This window comes from Lagenorhynchus albirostris, chromosome 9, assembly GCF_949774975.1.
Source record: "Lagenorhynchus albirostris chromosome 9, mLagAlb1.1, whole genome shotgun sequence".
Lineage (NCBI taxonomy): Eukaryota > Metazoa > Chordata > Mammalia > Artiodactyla > Delphinidae > Lagenorhynchus > Lagenorhynchus albirostris.
Genome location: NC_083103.1, coordinates 63,012,659 through 63,029,960, shown reverse-complemented (window position 1 = coordinate 63,029,960; position 17,302 = coordinate 63,012,659). Strand labels below are relative to the sequence as shown.

At 45.1% G+C, this 17,302-nt stretch overlaps 2 protein-coding genes across 5 annotated transcripts in view; one reads left to right on the top strand and one right to left on the bottom strand.

Moving 5' to 3' along the window:
• The window catches only part of ME3 (malic enzyme 3), a 200,500-nt gene extending 193,184 nt beyond the window's left edge, over positions 1–7,316 (top strand). The window contains exons 11-15 of the mRNA XM_060160176.1: positions 278–383; positions 968–1,110; positions 1,669–1,842; positions 5,601–5,699; positions 7,079–7,316. Coding sequence (XP_060016159.1) covers positions 278–383; positions 968–1,110; positions 1,669–1,842; positions 5,601–5,699; positions 7,079–7,240 — 684 coding nt within the window. The 3' untranslated portion in view covers positions 7,241–7,316. The remainder of the gene's footprint in view (positions 1–277; positions 384–967; positions 1,111–1,668; positions 1,843–5,600; positions 5,700–7,078) is intronic.
• Positions 1–15,114, bottom strand: part of LOC132526214 (protein tyrosine phosphatase type IVA 1-like) — an 82,039-nt gene extending 66,925 nt beyond the window's left edge. Inside the window, exons 1-3 of one of the 4 annotated variants that reach the window (XM_060160179.1) lie at positions 14,173–15,114; positions 12,156–12,642; positions 6,404–6,638 (exon numbers count right to left, since the gene is read on the bottom strand). In XM_060160179.1, coding sequence (XP_060016162.1) covers positions 14,591–15,112 — 522 coding nt within the window. In that variant the 5' untranslated portion in view covers positions 15,113–15,114 and the 3' untranslated portion in view covers positions 6,404–6,638; positions 12,156–12,642; positions 14,173–14,590. Of the gene's footprint in view, positions 1–6,403; positions 6,639–11,636; positions 12,643–13,059; positions 13,186–14,172 lie in introns of those variants that run through there. The other 3 variants (XM_060160178.1, XM_060160177.1, XM_060160180.1) reach the window with 3 other exon arrangements.
• Between the last annotated feature and the right edge of the window lie 2,188 nt (positions 15,115–17,302).

Here is a 17,302-nt window from a genome sequence, read left to right as displayed (position 1 = left end):
CATGACCCCAACAGCTCAAAGAAAGGCCTTAGGGGTTCTCCATATGTGGTTTGGATTAAAGAAATACACACACACACACACACACACACACACACACATTTAAAATTCTTAGATTGCATCGTAGATTTTGATCAGAAGGACAGGGCCCAAGGTTCTGACAGCTCAGACCAAAGCACAGGGCTCTGCAGGGAATGCTCTTAGAGTACACAGATGCATCCAGGGACTGCCCAGGGGTTCTCACCACCACAGCTGTGTCATGTTCTTCCTTTCCCTGCAGGGGAGGAGCCACCTGAACCATGAGAAGGAGATGTTTGCCCAGGACCACCCTGAAGTGAACTCCCTGGAGGAGGTGGTGAGGCTGGTGAAGCCCACGGCCATCATAGGTAGGAGGAGGGGCGACCCACTGCCCAGCACAGCTAATCTTCTTGACTTGCAGGTGAAGACTGAGGCTCAGCGAGGAGGCATAAGCAACCCTTGGAAACACAGCTCTTTCCCCTCATTTCCAATTCAATGCTACAAACTTTTATTGGGTTATTACTGTATAAGAACCGTAGAACTAAGGCGCCAAGCTGGGCTGCGTGATGCAGAATTATACAGTAAAGTGGAAAAGCACAGGCTGGTCTCTCTAACCAGGATGACATGAGCACTCCTCCCCCAAGGGGGGGACCCTGGCATCGCTCCCTGTCCTGCGGGAGCAGTCCACTGTAAAGGACAGTGGCCAGGCATGCTTCACAGGTGCAGCTTAACTGAGCTGGGGCCTGAAGTGGACCAGTGGAATTAACAGGGGGTCTCAGCCAACTCAAGCAGGGAGACCCTTTTCTCCTGTCCTCCCTCATCCCTATGGCGGATGCCATCCTCAAGACTCCTGAGTCTTCCGTGTTGTACCTAGTTCCACCACCACCACCAGGAGAGGAATGGGGTGTAGATAAAGAGTCGGCACCCCACTACCTCCCCCTTTTCCCCATAGGTGTTGCCGCCATCGCAGGAGCCTTCACGGAGCAGATCCTGAGGGACATGGCCTCCTTCCACGAGCGCCCCATCATCTTTGCCCTGAGCAACCCCACCAGCAAGGCCGAGTGCACGGCTGAGAAGTGCTACCGGGTCACCGAGGTCAGCGGGGAGTCCTTCCTTCCCCGGGCTGAGAGGACATATTAACAGTACCCATGAGCAACCCTATGAGGGTGAAAAAAAATCCCCACATTGCTGATAAGCAAACTGAGTTTCAGAAAGATGAAGTAACTTGCCCAAGGTCACAGAGCTAAAAAGGAGTGGAGCTGGCCCTCGAACCCAGGTCCGGCTCTAAAGCCCAGGCTCTTACCAGTAGGCTTTACTGCTCAGGGTTCCCCTAACATAGAGCTCTGACCAGAGCTCGAGGCGCTTGTGGACTCTAGGCCATTTGCACACCTGGCTTGCCCTCCGGGGAGGTGACAGGTTAAAAGCTACACCTTCCCCGTTCTGTGGTTTTGTGGCTGCCGGGTAACTCAGTGGGAGCTGAGCTTTCTGGTCAGATGAACAGCTGTGCTTTCAGCACCTGCAACGTCCTCAGCACAATGCTGAGCATTTAGCAGAAGATGAGAAAGGGGTCAACTTTCGGGAGATATGACTAGGCTACCACAACCCCTGAAACCTAGCTCCAAGCTCTGTCTCTGGTTTTCTTCCTGCCCCCAGGGCCGAGGGATCTTTGCCAGTGGAAGTCCCTTTAAAGACGTGACTCTGGAAGATGGCAGGACCTTCATTCCCGGGCAGGGAAACAACGCCTACGTGTTCCCTGGAGTGGCTCTGGGAGTCATCGCAGGCGGGGTCCGACACATCCCGGACGGGCTCTTCCTCCTGACAGCAGAGGTATTGCTGTCCCCGCTGCCCCGAATACACCCCAGAGGGCCTGTGAGCTCCACTAGCTCCTACACGGGGTCCCCAGAGATTCCTTCTCTTGTTTCTTCTACCTACCCGCTCCAATCCTTCAGTGGTTCCCCAGAGTCCTTGAATGTCAAGCTTCTCTCAAGAGCGCCTGGAGGCTTGAACTCCTCTGAAAACACACACAGGCTTTTTAAGGCAGGGGCGGCGGGGGAAGGAATAGTCAGTGGGAGGGGTGCTGGCAGGAGGCGCTGGCCGTGAGGGCACATACCTTGTACTGCACCCTGCCTCCCAGCAGAACCCGTATGCATGCCAAGAACGGAGATGCCATCAAAACCACCTGAAACCGTGGGCTCACCGACCGTGACAAGCAGTAGATTTTTCCAGCCATGGGTCTTGGCCACGTTACTGGGTAACTGGTAGCAAAATAAGCCCCACTAGGGCTTCCCTGGTGGTGCAGTGGTTGAGAGTCTGCCTGCCGATGCAGGGGGCGCGGGTTCGAGCCCCGGTCCGGGAAGATCCCACATGCCACGGAGCAGCTGGGCCCGTGAGCCATGGCCGCTGAGCCTGCGCGTCTGGAGCCTGTGCTCCTCAACGGGAGAGGCCACAGCAGTGAGAGGCCCGCGTACCGCAAAAAAAAAAAAAAAAAAAAAGCCCCACTAGGGCAGATTTCTGTAAGGAAGAGGATGGGTTGCATGTCAGGTTTGCCTGCTCTGAGTACCCATGTCTTGAGCACAGATGGGGGATGTGGGTGTGCACCTGCTCCAGGCATCGTATCAGAAAAGCTCCCACAAGCGTTCTTTACTGGGCATGGTGAATTGAAAACAAGGAAAGGATTTGTTAAGGATGACAGCCCACATTCATAATAATGGTTGTTAATAATAACAGTTACAGTGGCTGCCATTTAACAAACGCTTACCAAGTGCCAAGCACTTCACATGTATCTTCACTCTGCGGAACCAAGGCGTAGAAGTGTTTCTGTTGAGAAGTTAAGCTAATCAAAACTATAAACAAATATTAAACATATTTATCCCCAGTGGGCTCCAAAGGCTCTGCTGTGATTTCTAGCATGTGTCTGCATTTCCCCCTCACCACGGCACTGGTGAGAGCCCCAAACCAGCAAGCCACCAGAAGGGCTTCCACGCAGCCCTACCCAGCCCTGCTTCTGTGAGTCCCACAGGGAACTGTCTCATGCACCAAGTTCCTTCTTCCTGTGTCTGCTGAACTTTTGTCAGCCTCCCCCAAGCCTTGTGCACACCAGCTCTGGCTTCATGCTGCAGTTCTCTCTCCCTCTTGCTTGAGTATTTTGCGTTTGATTGGAGGTGGTGGTGTCCTGTGGCCATGGGCGGAGCTGTCTGAAACCCCCATTGGATGGGAAGAGTCACTTCCTGCTTGGAGTTGACCCGAATGCAAATTCCCCTGTTGTGCAGAAACAAGGTTGCTAAAGCCTTCCTATGCAACCCCCAGAAACATCTGCAGAACCCACAGCCTCTGCTATGGGACCTTTCAGCTCCATCTTTTCATGAACCGTGTCCATGAAGTAAACAGGAACCTCTCCTCAATCTACTTCTCAGTCACTTGCTCTGAGCAGCATAAGGCCCCTTCCCTCCAGGAGCTGACAGTCTGGTCTTCAAAGGCCTGGCAGGTTATATTTCTCAACAGGGGGTTTGGTTTGGTTTGGTTTGGCTGGTTTTTGTTTTTTTATTTATTTTTGGCTTTGTCGGGTCTTAGCTGCGGCGTGTGGGCTCTGCATTGTGGTGCACAGGCTTCTGTCTAGTTGTGGCGTGCAGGTTTTCTCTCTGTAGTTGTGGCACGCGGGCTCTAGTCGAGGCACGCGAGCTCAGTAGTTGTGGCACGTGGGCTTAGTTGCCCCAGGGCATGTGGGATCTTAGTTCCCTGACCAGGAATTGAACCTGTGTCCCCTGCATTGGAAGGCAGATTCTTTACCACTGGACCACCAGGGAAGTCCCTGAAAAGGGTGTTTGTTTTTAAATTAAGATAATTTAAGTTGAAACTGATTTTCCTATGGAAAAAGTAATATAAGTTTTAGGAGATGTACATGCAGTATCGCATTTCACCTTGACAACCCTGTAAAATACAGTGATCATCCCTACGTTACAGACAAGGAAACTGAGGCACAGAGAGTTTGAGTTACGTGCCCAAGGTCACCTGGCTTGTGAGGGATGCGCCAGGACGGCACCAGGCAATTTGACTCAGAGACACAGCAGAGCATTAGCAGTGCCCAGCATCTCAGAAGTGGCCACACATACCATAATATAACTCGTCACTGCAGGAGAGCCTTTCTAGCTGCAGATCTAGCCATGGAAATTCTGCTTCCCTCTAGTCAATTCACCTTCTACACCTCCACAAAGAGAATCCCTTAAAGCCCAGAACAGGCCATCTCTCTCCTAATTTCAGACCTTTTATGGCTCGTTGGTGCTCCCAGGAAAGGCCAAACTCCTTCACATGGTTTCCATACAAGGCACTTCATCCAAGGCCCTCCTTTCCTCTCCAGCCTTTTAGCCTCCCCCTGCCGTCAACCTATCCCGCCTTCTTTTTACAGTCGTTCTCTCTCTTCCCTCTAAGAATTTGCATGTGCTATTCCTTCTCCTCTCTTCAAGTAATTCACACTTTGTCCTTCAGGTCTTAGCTTCTGTCTTTTCTTCTGGGAAGCCTTTCCTGTACATGGCAGACTGGGCCCTGTCCCCTCTCCTCGAAATCACTATAATCGTTACTATTATTTGTTCATCTCCACTGACACCAGTCTCCAGGAAGGAAAAGACTGTGGCTTCTCCACCATGGCTCTTCAGCACCTAGCACAGAGCCCGGCATATCGTAGAGCTCAGTGGATGTTTGAATGAACAGAAAGGACAGAGAGGAATTTAAGAACGAGGTAGCAGAGGGGGGAGCCCAGGTTCCTAATGTCTGCCAAACTCTGAGGCAAGACCAGCTCCTTTCCCTGTCTGTCCCGGGACACAGAGTTCTCAGAGAGCACTGTGGCTTTTCCCAGATTTCAATTTGACACGAGAAGATTGGGTGGGAGTGCATTCCGAGCCCCGTTAAAGAGGCTGTTCTGCCAGGCTGGCTGAGCACCAGTGCCTGAGGCTGGAGGATGAGGCTGGCTGCGGAGAGCTGGCCCTTAGAGACAAGCTCTGAAGCAGGGAGGGAAGCTGTAGGAGAGGTTGTTCCTGGGCTGAAAGTGCCTTTAGGGCATTTATTCAGGTACCGCATAAGGCCCATTCGTGGTGTCACTGGAGAAGCAGCCTTTCTTTCCTCACTGGGGCCGGGGCCGGAAAGGAGAGCCCAAGGAGGCCTGAATACAGAGGCACAAGATGGCCTAGGGGGACAGCCCGGATGCTCCTAAGCATGTGGGAGAGGCTGGAACCCGGGAAGCGAGGGACTCAGGGATCCCTATACAACAGGCTAGGTCAGCCGGGGCGGGGGAGACCCCAGAGTCTGCTTTGCAAGTCACAGGTTTATTCATCTTGGCCTTAGTGATTTTCCTTTAGAATTCAGGCAGCTTCATGTTGTTTTAAGCCTTGGCCAGTCTCACGGGACAGAAAGGATGTGTCCTTGCTTAAGCCCAAGCATTAAGCGCCCCTGGGGCCACAAGGCGGCAGAGACAGGGGTAGAAACTGCACTTATGGGCCACGTATGAGGGGCGAGGTGAGTTCCTGGTGTACTGGGTTGGGCTTGCTCTGGGAAGGTGGAAACTCAGCTTGTTCCTCGCTGTTCTCTCTCCCCAGCAAATCGCCCAAGAGGTCTCTGAGCAGCATCTGTCACAGGGGAGACTGTACCCCCCACTCAGCACCATCCGAGACGTGTCTCTGAGAATCGCCATCAAAGTAAGGCACGTCTTACCCCTTACTGTGGGGAGTGGGGCCCATCAGCTTCCTCTCTGTGTGACTTTAGGAGGACGAAGGGGGTAGCAGCTGCAGAGACAGGCTGAGCTCCCTGGGCTGCACTGCATGCACCCCAGAGGCTGGGTGACACACTCTTGCCTGTAGCCTGAGCCCCACCTCAACCCCACTCAGGGCAGTTCTGGGAAAGCTCCCGGATTTCCCCTCAAACACCAGGCAGAAAGGTCACCAAAGGCCCTAGTTTTGTGGACCAGAATGTGGGTGGAATTTTAAAATAAATCATAAGTGCCCATTTACACAGAAAGGTCAACTTGGAAAGAGCTCAGGCTGCGGGGTCCTAGCTCTGCCAATCAGCGGCAGAGTCACCCGAGCCCAATCACTTCACTCCCCTGAGCCTCAGCAGTTTCCTTCTTCTACAAAGAAGCCAGTAATTCCTCTCTCCCGGAGTTTTGGAGGACATTAAAAGAGAACAGTGGAAGAGCTCTACACTCGGCACCTTTCTGGCCAGAGGAGATGCTCATGCCTCCCCTTTCTCTCAGAATGGCTGGGCCACGGGTGATCAAGTTCAGGGGCTATTCTATGTAAAAATGTCACCCACTAGATGATGCACAGGTGATGGGTTTTCAAAGAACCAGAACATGGGGCAGTAAAGACTGGCCTGACATCGATAATTGTTAATCTGGATGATGAATTCATGAGGGTTCATTATACTGTTATTTCTTATTAATATACATTTTACATTTTCTATAAGTTTGAAGAATAATTTCAGAAAACGCATTGCACAGCACGCACTCCCCATGAGCTGTCCAGTGCAGGATCCAGAGTCAGCCCTCAAGACCAATAGTGCAGCTTACAGTCCACGTCCACCCTGTCCAGTTCCTTCCTTTTGGGGAGATTCAGATTCATCTTCTTCTGAAGCCGAATCTAATACCCAGAGAACAATGTCCAATTCAAGCCACGTTTAAGACAGAAAAAAATATCAGATACTGAACACTTACACCTGCTACCTAATTTTATCCTCACACCATGCCAGAGAAAGCTCTCATAACCCCCACTTTACAGATGAGGAAACTGAGGCTCAGCAAGGATGATGTCACTGCTGAGGACCCACAGGCAGTTGGAAGCAGAGGCAGACTTTGAGGCCTCTTGACCCTGGCCCAGGGTCTATTCCATGGTGTCACAGCTTCCTTACTAGGCAGAAAACTCAAGATCCTTTCTCTCTAGTGGCTTCCTGGGCCTCAACTCATGAGAGGAACACATCTGCTGCTTCAGGGTATATTCCCCTTCCACAAGCTCCCAGGCAAGGGCCTTTAGACAGGTTCCTCCTTAGATCCAGTTCCTCAGTCAAACGTGTTTTTCCCTAGGTCCTCGACTTCGCCTACAAACACAACCTGGCCTCCTACTACCCAGAGCCCAAGGACAAGGAGGCTTTTGTAAGATCCCTGGTCTATACTCCAGACTATGACTCCTTTACGCTGGACAGCTACACTTGGCCCAAGGAAGCCATGAATGTTCAGAATGTCTGATGCAATCTCAGAGGCTGGTGTGGGGCTGAATGAAGCCCAGAGTAACACTGACAATATAAATGGGTTCCAAAATGGCCATCCTTGTCATTGTGTTTTTCCTTTGAACGTTCTGGTGTGAGGGGAGATGCCCAGGCATATGGTGAATGAGAGCCTTGTCCCTGAAGGCCTTGAGTTCACTTTTCTGTAACCCTCCTCAGGCTTCCTTCCCAAGAATTTCTTCATCTGTGAATTGCCAACTATTGGCTAGACTTTGTGGAAATCTAGAGTCCTGCCTGGAACTCTGCCTTTACAGGGTCCGGGGTCTAGTAGAGGAGATGAGATATGCACACAATTCATTTTGCCACAAGGGAGAAAGTAGTAAGTCCATGGAAGAACTGCAGAAAAAGGTCAAGGGTACTCAGAGAAGGGAGAGGATACTTCCTATGAGGACATAAAAGAAGGCTTCTTGGGGGGCAGTGTTTGCACTGAGTCCAAGAGTGAAGGATGGGTAGGGTTAATGGAGAAATGAGGAATGTAAGGGCAGCCACTGGCCAGAAAGCATGGCCCACCCATCAAGGAGTTCAGTCCCTGTTGGAGGAATACACAACCTTTAAGACTCAGATGGGCATGGGGGCTGAGTGGCTGGAGGCAACTCACAAGTCAGAAAGGGTCTGCGTCCTGTGGGCTGTTGAGTGTTAGGCATTCCTTTGTGGTCATTACTAAAAGGAGAACCAGAGAAGTGTGGGTGGAGAGTGTCAGCAAACCCAGAGGAAAGAGGAAGAGAGGCTGTGAGGGGCAAAACACCCTGGGGAGTTCTAGGGAAGACTTGATTTCATGTTCCTGGCTCTAGAACACTCTCTCTCTTCCACCCTTCACTCTCTGAAGTCATTTAGCAAACTGGAGCAGTTTTCTTACAGAATGATATCAGTCTGTCCTGTTTCTTAGAACAAGTTCAGTCGTAGCCTTCACCTCCCTCGTGACCAGCGAGCCCACACCATGGGGCTGGGGAGGGGGGAGACGAGCCTGCAGCCCTCACAACCAAAGACCCTGCTAAATTGCTAACATCTGTTGGCATGGCAGCATCCAGCCTCTGATTTCATTGTATAACACAGGAAGCAACAGTCCATGCCCAGAGACCTACCACTGCCCACCCCCGCTGCCAGCTCCGCCTCAGGTTCCGCACTGCCCACAATGAATAGGTCCTATACGACCATCTCCGTGACAGGCTAGGTGGATGACTGGGATCCTAGAAGAGTAATTAGCAGAGACATCAGTCACCCCTTGACTAGGTCTTATTCTTCCAACCTCTGCTTCCTTGGTGCTGTGCTCAGCCAGGAGTATCCTGAGGAAGCATCCCTGTTCTGTAAATCCGTGGACTCACGGATAATGAGAACCTCTTCAGAAGAGGGCTTGCAGAGTGAAGCTGGCATCTGAACACCAGGGAGTCTTTTACATGATCTTTTCTACGTCCTGTCCCACAACTTCCTCTGTACCCCAACTATACCTCCTTTATACTCAATGTAACAGAAAAGAAAAATAGTAGGGAAAATTAATGAAACCAAAACAGGTTGATGAGATCAACTGAATTAACAAGCTTTAGCTATACTGACAAAGACAAAAAGAAAGACGATAGAAATTACATTTCCTTTGTTCGAAGCGCAATGAACATCTTGCTGGCACTTACACAGGCCCTTACACGTGCTTGGTCTCTACCTGGAAAGCCGTTCCCTCTGCTTCTCTGCTCTTTACCAATTAAATTTCAGTTCACCCCAGCTTTCTGCCTGGAGACATCATTCATCATTGGAGTTCAAATGCACTTGGCTCCAGGAAGTCTTCCTGGACAGAGTTAATAATTAAATTAGAAATCAACAACAGTAAAAAAGAAAATGGGAAATGTCCAACTCTTTGGAAGTTAAACAATATATTTCTAAGTAAGTCACGGTTCAAAGAAGAAATCACAAGATAAATTATATATGTTGAGCTGAATAAAGAAAAATCAAAATTAATGAGTTGTAGCTAAAGTAGTGCTTAGAGGGAAATTTTATAGCTTTAAATGCCAATATCAGGGGAAAAAAGAATAAAAGGTCTCAAAGCAATAATAAACTTTCTCTTTAAGAAACTAGTAAAGAAAACTAAAAATAGAATTACCATATGACCCAGTAATCCCACCACTGGGCATATACCCAAAGAAAACCATAATTCAAAAAGACATATGCACCCCAATGTTCACTGCAGCACTATTTACAATAGCCAGGTCATGGAAGCAACGTAAATGCCCATTGACTGATGAATGGATAAAGAAGATGTGGTCCATATATACAATGGAATATTAGCCATAAAAAAGGTACAAAACTGGGTCATTTGTAGAGATGTGGATGGACCTAGAGACTGTCATACAGAGTGAAGTCAGAAAGAGCAAAACAAATATTGTATATTAATGCATATATATGGAATCTAGAAAAATGGTACAGATAAACTGGTTTGCAGGGCAGAAATAGAGACACAGATACGGAGAACGAACGTATGGACATCAAGGGGGGAAAGCGGGGGGTGGAGGGTGGTGGGATGAATTGGGAGCTTGGGATTGACATATATACACTAATATGTATAAAATAGATAACTAATAAGAGCCTGCTATATAAAAAAAAATAATAAAATTAAAAAAAAAAACTAGGAAAGGAAAAGCAAACAAAATTCAAAGTAAGCAAAGACTAGAGTAGAATTCAATAGACTTATAACAAATAAAGAAGTTGAATTAGTAATTAAAAATCTTCCCACCAAGAAAAGCCCAGGCCCAGAATTCTTCATGGGTGAATTTTATCAAATATTTAAAGTATAAATAATACCAATCCTTCAGAAACTCTTTCAGAAAATAGAGGAGGGAACACTTCCAAAATCATTCCATGATACTGGTATTACCCTGATATCAAAACCAGATTAAAAAAACAACACAAGAAAACTATAGACCAATATCCTTCATGAATACAGATGCAAAATTCTAAACAAAATATTAGCGAGCCAAATCCATCAACATAAAAGAATTAAACACAATAAGCAAGTGGAATTTATCCCAGGAATGCAAGGTTGTTTCAACATTTAAAAATTGATCAACATAGTACATGATATTACTAGAATGAAGGACACAAACCACAGGAACATGTCAGTGGATGTGGGAAAAGCATTTTAAAATACCCAACACCCATTTGAGACAAAACTTTCAACAAACTAAGAATAGAAGAGAATGTCCTCAACCTGATCAAGAACCAACAGCTAACATCATACTTAATGGTGAAAGAATGAATACTTTCTCCCTAAGATCTGGAAGTTGTTTTCACCATTCCTGGTCAACATGGAGGGTCTAGCCAGTTCAATAAAGAAAGAAAAATAAAGTAAAGGCATCCAGACTGGGGGGAAAAACAAGAGTAAAACTGCCTTTATTCACAGATGACATAATCCTATAAGCAGAAAATGCCAAAGAATAGAATAGCACTTGCATTGCTCTCGCTCTCACCCTCCCTCCCTATCTCTCTTTCTCTCTCTCCTAACAAATGAGTTTAGAAAGGTCATAGAAAGCAAGGTCAATATACAAAAATCAATTGTATTTCTATAGACTAGCAGCAAACAATCTAGAAATAAAATTAAGAAAACATTCCATTCACAATAGCATCAAAAAGAAAAAATACTCAAGCAATTCAAGAGGTGCAAGTCTTGTACAATGAAAACTGCAAATCATTGATGATAGAAACTAAAGATTTAAACACATGGAGAAATGTTCCATGTTCATGGAATTGAAGACTCAATATTGTCAAGGCGGCAGTTCTCTCCAAATTATCTATAAATTCAACACTATACCTATCAAAATCCCTGCCGGCTTTTTTTTGTTTGTTTTGTAGAAATTGACAGGATGATCCTAAAACGTATATGGAAATGCAAGGCACTTAGAATAGCCAAAATTTTTGAAAAAGAATGAAGTACATGATCCAATTTCAAAGCTTACTATAAAGCTACAATGATCAAGATAGTGTGCTCATATAGATCAATGGAACAGAGTTGAGAATTCACAAATAAGTCCTTATATTCATGGTAAATTGATCTTTCAACTACCACGATAATTCAATGGAGGAAAGAATTGTCTTTTGAACAAATGATGCTGGGACAACTGGATATCCACATGCCAAAAAAAAAAAATATATATATATAGAGAGAGAGAGAGACATTTACCTCACACCATATACAAAAATTAACTCAAAATGGACCACAGATCTAAATGTAAGAGCTAAAACTATACAATTTCTAGAAGAAAATATAGCAGAAAAATCTTTGTGACTGATTGAGGAGAGTTCTTAGATACAATTTAAAAGCGTGATTCATAAAAGAGAAAATTGATAAATTGTACTTCACCAAATTTTTTAACTTTTGCACTTTGAAACACACCAATAAGGAAAAAAATGACAAGTAACAGACTGGGAGAAAGTATTTGCAAATTATATATCTGATAAAGGCATTGGATCCAGAATATGTAAAGAACTTTTACAACTCAGTAGGATGACAAAAAAACCCAACTGAAAAAATGGGCAAAATATTTGAATCGACATAGTACCAACAAAGATATGTGAGAGAATGTACACTAAAAGATGTTTAACAACATTAGTTGTATTAAAATTAAAACTACAATGGGATAACACTTCCCGCTCACCAGAATCGCTGTAATAAAAAAGACAGACAGTAAGTGTTGGAGAGAATTAAAACCTCTTCTAGCAGGGCTTTGTCTCCTAAGCACTATGAGGTTAAGGGAAATTTCCCTCTGTCTTTTAAAAGTCTTCATTCTAACTCCCCAGCCTCTCATACATAGTCCCAGAACTCAGCAAGTGTCATTTAGTATAGTGGATGCTGTGGTTGTACCACCCAGATCCCTCTAAAGGTCTGAAACACTTACTCAGGGCCAGCTGCCAGGAGTATTATCAGCTGAAGGCTCACAGTTGCATCCCCCGCTGGGAGTTGCAGTTGACTGAAGGAAGATGCTTCATCCAAGGTTATGCCCTCATCCCCAGGGACAGCCTGAATCCAATGACTGGTTGATTCGAGTCCAAAGGTCCAACCCCCTTGCCACAATTGCAGACATCTCTACATGGCCATCCCAGCTTCAGAGCTCCCTGGGAGATGGGCTAAGGTCACCGTTGAAACTGTATGTATCACCATTCAACTTCTGCAGCATCCTGGTTCTCTTGCTCCCTCTCAAGTGTTGTTGAGATGACTCCCCAGTAAGCTTCCAAAGGCAAATCTCAGATTCAGTACCTGTTTCCTGAGGAACTCAACTTGCAACATGAAACTAGCCAAGCTTCTCAATTTTCCAATCTGTTGCACCAGCCTCACATGACCATCTAAAGCCTTGCTGGGTTTCTCTTTCCCTCAGTGGAGACCCTCTGCAAGAACAAAGCCAGATCCTTCCTTAGTCTATGTCCAGAATCGGTAAATACCCGCAGGAAACAAAATGGCCACTCACCTCAGGAGAGCTCCTTCCTCTCTGGAATTCCTATTCATCTAGTCTTTGCTGCTTTCACAGCTCCCATATGTCTTTAAACATATGATTTTTGTAATTTATCCATATTTTTCTGGATGTTGCAGGGAGGGTGTTGAGCTACCATGACCTACTACATCCTATCTAGAAGTGGAAGTCTCTAGACACAGATTTTCAAAATTCCAAATGATACTACTAACTTTTTTTCCCTAACTTAATTGAATTGTAGTCAGAAAACTTACTATGTGTTATTCAAATATTTTAGAATTTTGATGAAATTATTTATGATCTAATATATAGTCAAATTTAATAAAATATTTCATGTACTCTTAAAAAATATAGATTCTCACTGTTGGATGCAATGCCTTCTTACGTTCATGGGATCAAACTTGTTAATTGTTCTGTTCAAATCTATAGCCTTACTGATTTTCGTCTACTTGATCTGTTTCTGGAAGAAAAATAGTAAAACTTATCACTATGGTAAACTTGTCAATTTTCCTTGTAGTTCTTTCCATATTTGCTTTATGGATTGTGAACCAATGTTATTTGATACATAAAATTTCGAATTGTTATAACTTCCTGGTGAATTGAAACTTTTGAAACTTTAAGTAATGATTTTCTTTATCTCTAGTAACGCCTTTGCTTATACTTTTACTAATATTAACAAAGCTATACCATCTTGCTTAGTTTGTCTCTGTCTCTCTCCTATAATTCCTTATTTAGATGTTTAAGTTCTTGTACTAGTTGGAGAATGGTGAATACTGACAAATTATTTCTCCCAGGGAACTACATTTCCAGACACTATGAATATATGGTTGAACTAACACAAATACATACCACCATTTTATCAATTACATAATAAAACAAAGTATCAAATATCCAAATATTGTTACACAGTTCAAAATTATATAAAATATTAGATGTCTGATCAGTTCATTAATAGAAATCCTCTTCTGTTTCGGTTGGAAAGACAAAGAAAAAAATATCACACTTAAAACAAAAATAATAGTAACTTCCAATAGGTATGGCGAAGAATTATAAGAACTTCAGAAATTTTTGAAATGTTTTTGCTACAAAGTGTCTTTACCTTTAAAAGGACCTATTCTATACATCCTGCACAAGACAAAGAGAACATGGAATTTCTAGTATGGAATCCTAAAAATATTCCATAGCCTCTTTCCATTCTGTCTTCAGGCCCTCCCCTCTAAAACTGCATCCCAAGTGTAAACAAAGTAACTGTAAGGCTTTTTTGTCTGAAGATATTACACACATATGCTTCTCTATGGTGTATATTTTACATGAACTTTCAACCAGAGGTGTGATCTTTTTCAAACTGGAGGTTTTCATAACAGCACAAAATGAGATTTATAGAAAGACATTAAATAATCACCATAAGTCTTGGTAAGAATTCAACAAAATCATTTGTTATACAAACCTGATGCATACTGGTACACGTGTGGGGTGGTAAACGTAAAGGAGCAGACAAATAACCATATAGGTCTTACTTGCAATGTTTGAGATGACTGGAGGAATAAACCACATATGGTTTACAGTGCTGTTCCTAATTCCTAGGATTTTAATTCTGTATGATACTAAAAATATACAAGTATTGTGCTGAGTATTTTGGCACCTAATCTCTCAATTTCTTATATATTGTTTCTGGCATGGGGATAGTAGTAAGCCAAACAGAGAGGCTGCAATTCTGTCAAGCTTGTGGCTTTTCAGTATTCCTATGGAAGCTTCATTAGACTTGTCATTCATTAAGCCTATTATGTTGGCTAATATGTACGATAAATTAAGTCCTGTCTCAAGTTTGACTTCCAAGGCAACAGCATGAGGCAGGCAGCCAAGTTTTATTGAATGCAACAGTTGTTTCTATGACCACTAGAGTCTTTGAAGCGCAGCCGCATTTCAGAACGGTGTTTCTCCAAATACAAAAGTTGCTTGCTGTTAAAAGCTCCACTCCGCTTTTGTCTTATAAACTGTACTGCATCTTTATTTTTCATTCCACCTTCAATTAGTGCCAGGGCAACAAGCACTGGAGTTCTCCCAAGACCTGCAACACAGTGAACAGCAATCCAACAACCAGGTTCTTCACGAAATTTAATGTTTAAAAGACTTAACGAGTCACCAACAATCTGGTTAAAGGGTGATGAACCATCATCAAAGGGCCAATCCAGAACCTGGATACCTTCTTTCTCCACAAGAGCAGTGTCATAAGTTGCTTCACATACTCTTACTGTTGTGGTAACTCCGTATTTCTTAAGGTCCTCTATAAATTTGTTTAAGGTTGCACTGGTTGGATTGTGTGTAATAAGAAATCTCATGTTCCTGTATGTGACCTCCACAGGGGCTGGGCGGTTCAGTGGAGCCATGTTATTTTAGTTTAAAAAAAAAAAAACCACACACAAAAAAAACTCGATACGGTTACGAAAAAAAAAATTAAATTTTTGAATGCAGAAATGATGTAAAGAAACAGAAGTCTACTCCAATATGCCCCACTCGAAATTCTCAATGCTCTGGATATGCAATTGGGAGTAACAGGAAATGAAATGAACCTCCTAACAAGAAGCCATCCTTCAGTTCATAATACTGAGTCAATGGAAAGGAAGAGCACCGAGGTTTACCCCATCCAGGTCGTAATTTCTGTTAAATGCTCTGATGATTTCAATCCCACACTTCTGTGTCCAGGATGACCGCGCCTATGGGGGCTTCTTGGTGGAGTAGCAACGAATTTCTACAGTTCACTTGTCCTCATAAAGGTCGTGCTGCGCCTGGCGGTACTCTCCGGGGCCCTTCAGAAACTCCATAAATGCGTGACCAAGAACACCACAGGAAGGACTTAGTTTACTCATTAAAGACTGTGGCCTAATCATACAGCCGGTTCCGTGGTACAGGCGGCGGTGGCGTCGGCTGCTGAGAAGGGAGCTGTAGTGATCGTCGCGGAGCTGCGGCTGCGGCGGGGCTCCGAGCTCTACCCAGCGCCGGCCCCGGGAGACCCAATCCGCGCGCGCCGAAGCGCTTTTGCGTCGCAAGCCCTGCCTTTTATAGCCGGCGTGACGTGCGTTCCTCTTCCCCAGTCGCGGCGGGGCGGGCCAAAAACCTGAGAGCGAGGGCGTGGGGCCCGCCCCCCGCAGACGTCACCACGGCCGCCGCGGGGATTGAGCTTGTTGGCGTAGGGAGAAGGGCTGCAGCTTGAGCCTTCTCACCTCCCCGCCTCCTGCTGGGGAGGAAAGAGGCTGAGGACGGACTTGAGGATGGGAATGGTGGGGGACAAAGCCTGGAAGAGGCTGAAGAGAGACGGAGGGGGGCCAAAACGGGCGGGAAAGGGAAGGTAGTGGAAGAATCCCGCCCATTGACTCTGCTACGTCTTCCTCCACCGGCTTCATGTTTTAGACATGTCATATTGCTAGGCTTTTTTCCAATTTGGTCTGACCAACTTTGTCTTTACTGAAGAACTTCGTCCATTTACATCATTTTATTACATTATATTGTCTTATTCTTTTATATTACAATGTTATTGCTATCTCTGCATCTGTTTTTCTCATATTTTGTGTTATCTGACCTATGTCTATATTTCTTTTTTTAGCTTTTGATTTCTTTTGGGTTAAGATTCCTCCCCTAAATCCATATTTTCCTTCCACTGTTTTGGAAATTTGTAATTGTGGTTAAAACTTCTTAGCAGTTATTATAGTTTAGACACTGTTCTAAACCTGAATAGGTTTACATAATTTCATTTGATACAACAACCCTATGAATTAGATACTATTATTTCCATTGTTATGATGAAAACAACTTTTAAACCCTGGGCACAGAAAAGTTATTTGCCCAAGGTCACACGGCTAGTAATTGGCAGGGCTGAGATTGGAATTCTGGAATTCTGGACCTAGAGTCTCTCTCTAATATGTATGTCTTATTATATACCTTATTCCTATACTTTCAGTACTTAAATGGCTTAGAAAAATTCAAACATTCAAAATCTTTTCCCGGGACTTCCCTGGTGGTCCAGTGGTTAAGAATCCGCCTCCCAACGCAGAGGACATGGGTTCAATCCCTGGTTGGGGAACTAAGATCCCACGTGCTGTGGGGCAACTAAGCCTGCACACTCTAGAGCCCACACACTGCAACTACTGAGCCCACGTGCTGTGGAGACCATGCAGCAGAACTAGAGAGTCCCACGTGCCACAACTACTGAGCCCTTGCGCTCTGGAGCCCATGCGCCACAACTAGAGAGTCCCACCAGCCACAACTACTGAGCCCGCACACCAGAACTAGAGAGCCCGCGTGCTCTAGGGCAGCTCGCCACAACTAGAGAGAAGCCTACGTGCCACAATGAAGAGCCCACATGCCACAACGAAGATCCCGCGTGCTGCAACTAAGACCCGACGCAGCCAAATAAATATTTTTTTAAATCTTTTCCCACCTCATGAAGGAACTCAACATGCGTTAACTATTAATGTTGTCAAATTACATTGTTTATAAAAATCAGTGTTTGTTTAAATTTGCCCAATATGTCAGCAATTTCTTTGCTCACTATTTCTTCTTGCATCTCAACTCTTTCTTCT